At 34.3% G+C, this 12,594-nt stretch overlaps 1 protein-coding gene across 1 annotated transcript; it reads left to right on the plus strand.

Moving 5' to 3' along the window:
• Positions 1-698: 698 nt before the first annotated feature.
• LOC148603753 (uncharacterized) lies at positions 699-10,000 on the plus strand. Its single transcript, XM_088553351.1, has 9 exons — positions 699-985; positions 2,868-3,050; positions 3,276-3,391; positions 4,280-4,427; positions 5,268-5,402; positions 5,813-5,986; positions 7,325-7,546; positions 8,276-8,354; positions 9,176-10,000. The coding sequence occupies exons 1-9, from the start codon at positions 928-930 to the stop codon at positions 9,834-9,836; spliced, it is 1,776 nt and encodes a 591-aa protein (XP_088409477.1). The 5' UTR covers positions 699-927; the 3' UTR covers positions 9,837-10,000.
• Positions 10,001-12,594: the final 2,594 nt, after the last annotated feature.

Raw genomic sequence — 12,594 nt, forward strand, 5'->3', positions numbered from 1 at the left:
AAGAAAGGTAACTCTATCTGATCTGTGTGAATGGGTTCAGAAAAAGAAACCTAGCAACAACGTTAAAAAAAAACTTATGTCGGTAACAAATCTACAGAAGTCAGATATGGAAACCCCGGGATCGTGATTACCTTATCCCGGAATTTCCTAATACGGTTATTAAAAACTACAAAATATAATAATAAAATAACAAAATTTTAATCTGAAGCCGTTAACATTGATAGGCATACATATCCGGTTAAAGCTTCATACATGGTACATGTATGACTTGCAAATAAACGGATATAACATCGTTATAATCTACAATGGGGTCAACTGTTTGTATAGTTTATTTTGTTTTAAAAAAGACAATTTTAACATAAAAGTCTATTGGAAAATGTGTTTTGTTAAACCAAATCAAAAACCTTACCCTGTAATGAAAGAAAACGGAGCTAATTATGAAATTGTCAACGGTAAAAGAATCAAGAGCCAAACTCTAAAAAATTGCGTTCTTTTTTATCGGCACGAAGTTACGATTTTAAAGCGGAATTTCGTAAATTTAAAGTTTTCTTTCTAAAATTAAATTAGCACTTCAGCCTTAAGTAGAAGGTTCCGGCTTAATTTCAATACATTCTTATCAAGTTCCTGCGTGAGTTGTTAAAACAATTAAAGATTGAACATTCCCCATATTTGATGACAAAATTCAAGATTATGGAATTCATAATATCCATTGTAAATTTATTCACATGATTTCACTATCACAAGAAAAGCACAACTAAAAGAAATAAATTTTGATTTCTGGTTTTATTTTATTATTATTGTTTTCATAACTAGGATTTAAAAAGATTGACATGCATTGTATCTAAATAGGACAAGAATCATGTCATCGGATTAACTTATCTGTTTGTATGAAATTAACACGGATACAGTCAAATAATATTTTTTTCTATGGACTTCATCAAACTGTTTATATTTTGTGGATGTATTTCTTTTGTGAATGGCATTAGTAAGTAATTATGTCTGTATTAATATCTTGAAATCCATTTCTGTCTTTTTGGCTAAAACGTGAGATTCCTATATATATATTTTACAAATATTTAAGTACTATTATATTTAAAACATTAAGCTATATGTTTTGTATCTGCCTTAAACACTTCCTTTCAGAAAATATTGTCACTTTTTCTTGGGATTTATTATTCCTATTAGTTGTACCTTTCTTGTGATAGTGAAATCATGTCAATCAATTTACAGTTGATATCGTTAAGTCCATAATCTTGAATTTTGTCATAAAATATAGGGAGTGTTCGATCTTTAATAGATATTAACTTGTTTTATGAATATTCTTTGCAAAATGTTCTTGTTGAAGAGGGGAAGACTTAATCATTAATCATTGTGAATATGTGCTAAGTTTGACTTGTTATATCAAATGTTAACCTCTTCCAACTAAAACCTTTCTGTTAATTTCTTGACAAAAAACGCACTAGGGCACAATGCAGCAAAGGGAGACAACTTATAGGTATTTACACAGAGACACGTAGCACTACAAATTAAATTAGTTACGAACATTTTTGCTATCATTTCAACATTTTTCTAAAACAAATTACAATTGGGAAACCGTCATGTGCCACCCACTAATATAATATACGGAACTGTACTTTATAGTTACAATCTAAAATATACGAAATAAGAAAAAAAAATGAATGAAATGGTTTACATGTTTATATAGAAGACATTCTTGTTAAAAAAAAAAACACCTACTATAAATCATACACGGAATTAAAAGGAACCATATAGTTGGAAACGTTTATGTGATAGAATACAAAACAAGATAGGCAAACAAGAGATTATAAAAATATCTAGACAAATTATAAATTTCTTCCGGCTAACTCAAAACTTGAATACTCGTATGTTTGTTTTTGTGGAATAGAGAAAAAAACATTTGACGTAAGGAGTAAACATAATCATGTTTATTGCTTTTGAATACGAACAAAACCTTAACGTTAAAAGGTGGTAAGACTGACAAATGATTGTTATACATTGGCAGATCCTAAGATGATGTTCCGGGGGTGCAAACCCTTTCCCTCTTTTCTGGAAAAAAATATTTTGTGCAAAAGTTTGGAAGTTGGACAAAAGATACATATACCCTGGAAGCTCCTTAAATAGATTTCTGAATTGGAAACTCCCCTTTTAATATAAATTTCTTGATCCCTTAGTTCTACCAGTACAGGGACCTGTCTTTGCTATCGTGTGCTACAATGTATAAACGTACTATACTTTAGTAGATGAACGGTTCACTATTAAGCACTACGTGACTCTTCGTTTAATGATACATGTATTTAAAATTTGCGTTCGAAAAAAAAAATAAAGCAAACAACAACAAATAAAAAGGCAAATAAACAAACAGAAATAAATTAGAAATATACAGTTATAATGTCTAACATTCTAATGAAAAATATGTGCACAAATCTAGTGATGCAGAGCTCAAATAATGGTCTTTTCCATTAGAGAAAGCATCAACAGTTTAGATATCCAAAAACTAACGCGTCTAGACGACACCTATTATTCAGAATCTTCACAGTGAAACATTTTGGAGAATGTGTCTAAGTCGTTGTATAAAACTTGAGCTAACAGAAATGATTTCATCATTCATTTCAACTTGACTCATCTCAAACCATGTTCAAAGATCAAACGTTGTAATTGACTCTCCTACACAATGTTTACTTATTCCAAACTAGAACATCTTACATAGACACAATGGTGACATTTATCTAGTGTATTTATTATTGTTTTTAAGACTTTGTTCGGTCAGTATGAAAGTATGAAGCTTACATGCAGTACTAATATTTGAACAAAGACATTTGAAGTATGACTGTTTATTCTATTTTCAGGATATTCTGGTAAATTCACCACCGTTTTATCCACGTGGAGTAACGCGCGACTTGCTAACAAATTGGTAGGATATGGTCTGAGCGGTAATTTGTCAGATATTCTAGTTACTGTAGAAGGAAATAGTTATACTTATGGATGGATAGAGGGGCTGTCAGCATATCAACCATGGTTTGAATACTTGGGTGGGTACACATTCAAATGTGCCTCATATGATTATCATATGGTGCTCGATTCATATGACACTTTACATTTGGTAGTCATATGATTATCATAATGATTCTCATATGTTATTTTTTTCTGTAGTTTAAATGTTGGGCATATTGCCATTCTTTCAGCTTTTTTAATTCAGCCATTGAAGTTGCATACGTACATATAGAAAAAAGTTCATGGCTTTTTATTCGTTACAGGTTGTTATGTAATTAGTAATTCGAAAGTAAAAAGTACATGGTCTGTCGACAAGGGAGATCAAGTGTTAGATTGTGTTAAGTCATGCAGTTCTACATGGTCATATTTTGGACTACAGGTATCTTAACTATTCAGACAAATAGCGAGAAACTCTACAAATAAATATACACACAATCATTCATTTACATTGTAAACATCCAACAAACGAACAACATTAAATAGCCAAAATAAAAATTAAAAAGCCAAAATGAGATCGACTTTACACAAATTTGGGAATAGTAGATAGCAATGGCATCTTATCTTTTTAAACGCATCCATTGTGGCAAGACAAACAGATTTAAAACATTCGACAAATGTCTTATGTCACAAGCAAACTGTTGATAATGTATACATGTTAATGTCGTGATTATAATTCAATAATAAAATAATGAATAATTAAATAATAAAACATAATTAATTAATAATAATGAATTAAATTAATAAAGGCAAATTAACAGGCAAACTATAGGCAATATTCAAAGGGAATAACCAAAAGAAGTCCATATAACAAATAACAATACCAAGGCAAAACCCGAAATGTTGGAAACAATCTTACAGTTATGGTCCTGACTTGGTACAGGCATTTCCGATTGAAATGTGGGGTTAAACCAGATTTTATAGAGAATTAAAGCTCAGGCTCCAAATTGTCACCGGGAAAATTGGGTAAAATCAGTAGCCAAAGCAGTACATAAGATATACTGATGATGTTGTTAAATCCATCGTCATGACTGCAGGTTTTACTCATATCGTTCACATATACTCGCAGCTGCCAAATGCGATATTTAACAATTTCTAAGTTGTGGAGGATAAAAAACACAGATACACGGACAGTCAAGTTAGTGATTGTTGTTTTGGCTACTGTTTTTTTTTATAACAAAAGATTTCAGTTTATATGTATTTAAAACTTACAATAGAATACTCCGAACTTACAATAAGATACACTTACCCAGCTGTTTTTTTTTTTCAGCAAAACAAATGTGTTTGCCTTGACATTATCGTACCCGATACCTCTGACGTTATCAGTCAATGTACAAGTAACTTCTGCACGGATGATACATATGCTTTTTGTGCTTCAGACAACCAGACTCTGCATCAATATGCTGTGTATAAAAGAAGTAAGACAAACTATATACTCAAAGTAATGTGCATTCGATATGTTGATACCATTAGGGTCTACACGTAATTTATCATTCGACTTGCTAATGTAAAATGCTTGTTTCTGCGAAAAAAGATAACAAATTCAATCGGCAAAAAATAAACATGTTATGCAGGAAAATGAAACGTTAAATCACGACCATAAAGATTTTATGCGTTCAAACGATTTTGTAATGCAAAAGAGCCAATTATCTCACCCAAATTACCGAAAACCCAAATGATTAGTCATGCAAATTGGAACCAAGATTCCAGGGGAAATCAAAGGAGTATAATCCAGGCATAAAAACTAGACAGTGAAAACAGACACACACAACAAAAAGTGTTAAAAAATTATAGTAACACACATAAAAAAGAAGAAAAGTAAATGAGCATCTTGGACTTCACTAAAAACTTAAGAGTATGGTCCAGGTGCACTAGTATGAAAAGTGTCGTCTGCTTTTCTAGAAACATCCACATATAAAATGTCATGTCCGAGGTAGACGAAAGAGGAAAGGAAATTACGACACGATGAGCGAATCGGTTCTCATGGTGCAGATGGATATACCATAACGATCCACGAGTTCATGATGACGACCATAAAACTTCTGTAGGGATGACTTCAATCTTGAAGCAACATAGACATGTTCAAGAAGACTAGAAGTAAGAAGCGGAATAATAGTGCGTTCTTGCCCCTTGTGCGACCTTGATTTTAGAAATAGACTATTTTTATCTTGTATCTTGCATATCAGAAATTGATAATACAATTTACCATAATGCAAACAATGTTCTGATGTTATATATCATATTCATTATAATTTCAGGCCCGGAGGAAAGGTCCATCAGAAGCGGAGTTGGTGGATGCCTGGTTTTAACCATTAAAAGAAGCCAGTCACCCTCAGTCTACTACGAAACAGCGTCGTGTTCAACCGGACTGAGACCACTCTGTTTTAAAAATGGTATGTATTTAAAATTAATGAACCGCACAAGGAAGACTAATCATACAGAGCAGATCTCGTAGGCTGGGTGCTTAGACTTGGCCCGTTACTCGTTTGCCCTAACTGAAGTTACATAGATATTATAACCAAATCTACTAAATTCTGACAATAAACCTCGAAAACAATGACTATATTGTCGTCTATCAACGGCGTGTGTTTTTGTTTTGTTTTTGGTTTTGTTGGTTTGTTTGTTTGTTTGTTTGGGTTTTTTTGCATTCATTGTGCATATTTTCGTTATTTCAGCAAGTTCTAGACACGCCTTATAGAATACGTCATGTCGCATATTTTCCCTATTAACCCCTCAATTCTTGGTAAAACCTTGACAAACACTGTCATATACTCATCTATTTAAAATGTATTTGTATTTATAGGGAGAACGTACTACTATACTACTGGTACCAACTGGAACGGGGCAGTGGACATATGTAAATCAGCAAGCACTGTAATGGCCTCACCGTACATGATAGCAGGGTCTACTATTTCTACACCGGATGGGTCGTACTGGCTGGCACAAATACGGAAATCACAGTTTTATTTAATAAAAGGTATAAATGACAGGCCGTATTTTCGGATACAAAGACTAAGAAAGACTGAAACGAACGTGTTGTTATTTCATAGTTTACATTGAAAATGATTATTTACATTGTCCTTTCCTGGTTTTACGCAGTTTTTATTGAAAAAAATATGAATATTTATAAATATAAATTCTTGTATCCCATACATGTAACTACGATGACTGCAGAAATACACAACAAAGAATATAAAATAACAAAAATAATACTTGCAATCAATACTGCTGTAGTGGTGACTTCAATCTTGTATGATAAACCCTGTACCAGAAGCCCAGTAAGAAGTCAAGCGCGATACAAAAAGTCTGCGTTGTTACGGCAAATATGCGTAGATACAGCAAGCTCAAGATTTACGTATGAGTTGTGACATGAAAACTCTATACGCGGGTACTGAAGGGATGTTTTCACAGATGAAAAAAAGTTGGCACGGAATGAAAAGAAAGTCATCGCGTTTGTCGTACAATTTGGTGAATTGTTTTCCATAACCATCGATCTCTAAGTGCATGTCAAGATACTTCACAGTGTCTGTAGTATCCTTTATCTCAAGTTTTTGTATGTAGATGCGATGTATCAAATCCCCGATAATACGTCGCCTACATAGCGAAAACTGAGATAAAAGGATCTAGCTAAACAAAATAATTATTTTGGATCGCAAAAAAACGACCAATAATTTACTAGAATCCACCATTATCCACCATTCCAAAAATGACTGGATCCGCACCTTTAATTAAATAAGATTACTTGATTGATTGTTGGCATTAACGCCAAAGCAGCAATATTTCAGCTATATCCCGGAGATGAACATGAAATGGATGATAGAATGAACACGAGATGATGATGAAATAAAATATGGGGTGGGACACAAGGATAGTAGGGTCGACGAATTTTGATTACCACTGGAAATTGGGAGAGGGGATATAGTCAGGCAATTAAGCCTCCTGTAGCAAAACACAAAGGTTTTTACTCCTATCGAATACCACAGCTAGTTTCTTAAACGTGCGAGGAGTCTTTCCCAACACGGTGCACCACTATGGTTTGCAGTCAGGTTTTCCGTATTACGGCCTGACGACTCCAGCATGTAGCATGTAGCATGCCAGGGGTACTCCATTCGACCACTAGTAGCTCTGTGTGTACAGCACCCTAGCCCCCGGCCAGGGTTCTGAACACTGTTTAGTCGCCTTTTACGACAAAATTAGGACTGCTGTGGCTCTATTCTTTTGACACCCGGGCCCGCACGGGCTAATTGAATAAGTGTATGAAACATGCAAATATAATGTTCCCCTTCATCATCATATCAAACTTTTGATCTTATAGATTTCATTACCGGATTTGAAAGTTTCTGCTTAGCCGCGCGTGTGAAATTAGATGGACATCTGGATATTATAGAACGATTTTGTGATTCCACACTACCTGGACTATATTACACTAACATCATTGGTATGCCAGACCCTGGTGATCTTACAACTGCCCGATCTAACACTACAGCTGACTCCCGAGGTACAGGAGTAAAGAAAGAGAAGCCTCCATTGTCTGAGGGTAGGTTGTATATTGCATAGAAATCTGTTTAATTAAACACCTTCAATAAATTGTTCTGTTTATTTGGGTGTTTTATTTACACAGGTTCAATCTGTCAGTTAATATTTACTAGTTATGTTGAATTAAGCAATTTGAAGTAAGTAAGCTATTAAGTGTCCATTATAACGTGTTTATTTCAATACTGTTTCCACGCATGCTCATAAAGTATTTGAAATCTGGAAATAACGATTCCTTGCATGTTTATAACTCATAATACCATCCTTCGTTGACATGTAACAAACATTTGTCCATAAGTAGTTTGGGCAGAAAATTCCAACTCTTTATTTTCTCACTTTATGGGTTTTGTAACAGGACCAAATTATAACTCGTACCTGATAATTATAATACATGTAGCTCATGGTTATCAATTATTATACAAAATGTAGTTCGTGGTTAACAATTATAGCTTGTGGTTAACAATTATAATTCGTGGCTAACCATTATAGCTTGTGCTTAACAATTATAGCTTGTGCTTAACAATAATAGCTTGTGGTTAACAATTATAATTCGTGGATAACAATTATAGCTTGTGCTTAACAATTATAGCTTGTGGTTAACAAGTACAGTTCGTGGTTAACAGTTAATCTTGTCATCTTGAGTTCCTATTCTGCCTTCCTGTTACAGATTTGTCCTTAGACAACCAACATTTTTGTAAATGGTTGCATGTGATCATCTGTTCTGTCTTTGCAGGTTTGATAGCCACAGTTGTATTTATACCATCTATGGTAGTTGTAAGCATTGTCGCAGTCGTTGGTTGGTTTGTCTACAGGTAGGTCAAATTATTTTATAAATATTGAGACATAAATAAAGGTTCCTATGCAGTGTTGTGTTCAAACGTGTCTTCCTAGTTCATTTATATTATCTCTGTTGTAAGACACTTTGTCTTATATAGATCTATCTGACGTATGACCTTATAGGTAATGAAAGTCGCTCTCAACCGCCATTCTTAAAAAATGCCGTTGACGTATGAGGGACAAATGCTTCTTTTACGAATTGCTCGTCATGAGTTAATAACACCAAGTATAGTAATACATGAATGTGTTTGATAAAGCGAGATGCTAATACCGGTATTCGGTGGGTCGTTGTCTTGGGTTAGGGAAAATTTAAGGGTGAGCAGCTGTGAAATCAAGTACCCCTAGCTTCCTTTTTATATTCTGAGGATCATCAAAATACATATCTTATTTTATATATTGTTATACAAATAAGATCAATTATAACCGAACAGGCTTGCTGATGCTTGTTAAGTTATACTTCAATTTGATTACTTGTGCATTCATATATACCCAATCTTAATACATGTTCGTCAGCCTTACCAGACACTAATTTTAACTGACTTCCTATTGGTATCATATACAGATGTAATTTGAATGATTAAGACGTAAGCTCTTCCAGTGACCTATTCCTATCACATTGTATCTTGTATGTAACACCCCATTCTTTCCATGGTCGTTGACGTGCTTACGGATTAGCGGTAACTCAATCACACAAGTGTATTAAAAATTCTACATAAAATAAACCGGTAAAACAGAAATTATCAACAGTTTATCATTGAAATATAGCTTAGCTTGAATGTTTTCGGTTCTATTTCAGGTGTGGCAAATGCTGTAATCAAAATCGAGAAAATACCGGAAAGTTTGTTCATTTTGAGCCTACTTCGAGTTGCGAAGTTTCCGAAAAAGTCTCAGAAATGACGTCTAAAACTCTAAATGTCGAAAATGAATATTATGAACCTGATGAAACATATTACGTCATCGGAAGTGACACGTATACAGAAGTAAAAGATTCATATTGCGACCCGAAAGTACTGCCTCTTAACAACGCTGTAGACAGAAGTTACGTTGGAGTGGACCAATATGCTGGTAGTAGTGAGTCAGACAATTACAACACGCTCACAAGAGATAAACATGCCTGTATAGATATGGAGGCTGTTAAATCGAACTCAAATCAGTACCATACGCTTACACGGGGTATTAACCTAGCAGACGCAACTCATGGTGAAAAGATATCGACTTACGACAGAATGTCCTCAATTAGAAGGGCAAAAAATAACACCGATACTTCTGGCAGTCTTGGTAGTTTAGATTCATTACACAATGCTTCTGGTATTTATGACACCGTAGTTCTTAACGAGGATAGTCGAAGTAATTCCAAAGAAAACCCAAGAAAAACGGATAATTATGATAATGTGCAGAACGACATCCAACCCCAGGACGAAGACGACCAATATGACCACTTGGATAATGCTATTTAAATGTTGGATTTAAAATTAAAATTTCATTTCTAAATTAAATATGCGGACCATATTAGGTACAGTCAAGAAATTTTTAAAGGGTATAAAGCTTTCAAATATATTATACTTATTGAAAAAAACAATGAACGTACTATGAACATCTCACTTTGACTCTTTGGTAAAAAACTGTCTATCATAGAATTATAGATAAAACATATTGTTAACTTAAATACAATGTTTTACGTGTTTTGTTGAATACGCTGAAACGGCTTTAATTTGTGACAAGATCATAAACGGTCGCCGTACTATACAGAAAAGAACCTATGCTATTTGTATAACAAAGATATTGTGAAGTTGTTACACTATAATTGGTTGTTTTACATGTTACATTTCAATAGGGCGTGTAAGTCTCGTCACGTGACTTCAGAGAATAGGTCCCTAACTCGTGTCCGAAAGCCTGGATAGTGGTCGTGGAATAAAAAGTGCTCCTTGCTGCAATCTTATTTAAAAATCTCTTCTGCCAAAATAGGAGGATAAACATATAAGGCTAAACTATAACTATACAATAATAAGTTTGGTAATAATACAAAATAGAAAGTTATTATAACTTTTAATTACATGATGTACCGAAAGTAGCAATCTAGATATATTTGAATGCTGTAAACAGCAAAATTCCGGATAAAAATACATCGAGAAAAAGACTTACAAGCCCTATACAGCGAAACTGACACAAACACAATCAACGCATGACAGGAACCACAGTAAACTGCAAAACCGAAATCACATTTTAAATGCATTGAAACACAAGAATGAAAACAACTTATTTTTACATTAAATTTTGTATGCGTGAAATAAATTTTAGCAAACAAAATAAACATAATCGAGAAAAGGACACTTCAAGATTGCTGCACCGGATTCTTTGTGAGTAACTTTCTTGATCAAGCTGAAGTCGACGGATCCAAATACATTTTTCATTTACAAAAAAGGTATAGCGATTCCGATAACCACGCTATCATTTTCTCTTTTCGACTAAATTCTACAAAGATTATAAAAGGGTGACCCAATGCCGATACCATTCTGAAGCATGTATCCTCCCCTTTTATGGTAGGTCATAAATGAACTGAAACAACAATCAAACACACCATAACATTTTCTCCTTGAAATACTTTTTAGTATGAAAATACCAACAAAACTACCAGCATTAGAAATAATCGGTCTCAACATCATTCCCATTCGTGCATTGATTTTTCTTTTCTTTTTGGTCATTTGCATATTGTTAATTCAAATATTTTTATCAATGGCGTATAGATTTTCTATGTATTATCCTCATTTGCACATTGCTGCTTCGGTTATTTGGACGGATAACTTTATCCAATCACGATTGGTCAACACAACGCAAAATGGTACAAAATTATTTTGCAATGACTCCAATGCTGGATGGTCCAAATTGAGTGCAAATATTGAGAAAAAAAACTAGTAAAACTCCCCCATTGATTTGAAGCAAATTAGCACTATAATAGTATGCAGATGCTAGTGAAGACCAGTTATTGTCCTATTGATCAGATGAATATAGTATACATTGTATATTCACTACTCTAAGTATAGAATTTATCGTTCTTGATGAAAGAACTATGATGGAATGGAATATCTTAATTGACGTATATCCAGTACCTCACTACATCTGTCATGAAGAACAAAATATCGTAACTCACGTATTCTGTACCTCACTAAACCTGTCCTGAGGAACAAAACATCGTAACTCAAGTATATTCTGTATCTCGCTACACCTGTCCAGGAGAACAAAATATCGTAACTCACGTATTCTTACCTCATTACATCTGTCCTGGGAGAAAATATCGTAATTCACGTATTCTGTACCTCACTACACCTGTCCTGATGAACCAAATATTGTAACTCACATATTCTGTACTGCACTACATCTGTCCTGAGGAACAACATATCGTAACACACGTATTCTGTACCTCACTACACCTGTCCTGAGGAACAAATACCGTAACTCCAGTATATTCTGTATCTCGCTACATCTGTCCAGGAGAACTAAATATCGTAGTTCACGTATTCCTTACCTTATTACATCTGTCCTGGGGTACAAAATATCGTAACTCACATATTCTGTACTGCACTACATTTGTCCTGAGGAACAAAATATCGTAACTCACGTACATGTATTCTGTACTGCACTACATCTGTCATGAGAAACAAAATATCGTAACTCACGTATTCCTTACCTCATTACATCTGTCCTGTGGAACAAAATATCGTAACTAAAGTATTCTGTACTGCACTACATCTGTCCTGAGGAACGAAATATCGTACCTAACGTATTCTGTACTGCATTACATCTGTCCTGAGGAACAAAATATCGTAACTCGTGTATTCTGTATCTCACTGCACCTGCCATAAGGTACAAAATATCGTAACTGACATATTCTGTGTCTCATTACATCTGCCATGAGGAACAAAATAGCGTAACTCACGTATTCTTTAGTTTGCTACACCTGCCCCAAGGACACGTATTCAGTATATCACTTCACCTGTCCCGAGAAATCACATATTCTGTGCCTCACTACATCTGTCGTGAAGAACAGAATATCGTAACTCACATATTCTATACTTGGGTTTATGAAGATGGCGATCGTACCAAAAGGAGCATTCATAAACTTTTGTGATATACACGTTTTGCACTAGTGTGTATAACAAATCGCCTGCCCGGACAGGGTTGTGTGGGTTTCTTCAGACAATTAGATAAACTACTTAT

This window comes from Perna viridis, chromosome 11 (genome assembly GCF_037379345.1).
Source record: "Perna viridis isolate PV_CMFRI_1.1 ecotype Kerala chromosome 11, ASM3737934v1, whole genome shotgun sequence".
Taxonomy (NCBI): Eukaryota; Metazoa; Mollusca; class Bivalvia; order Mytilida; family Mytilidae; genus Perna; species Perna viridis.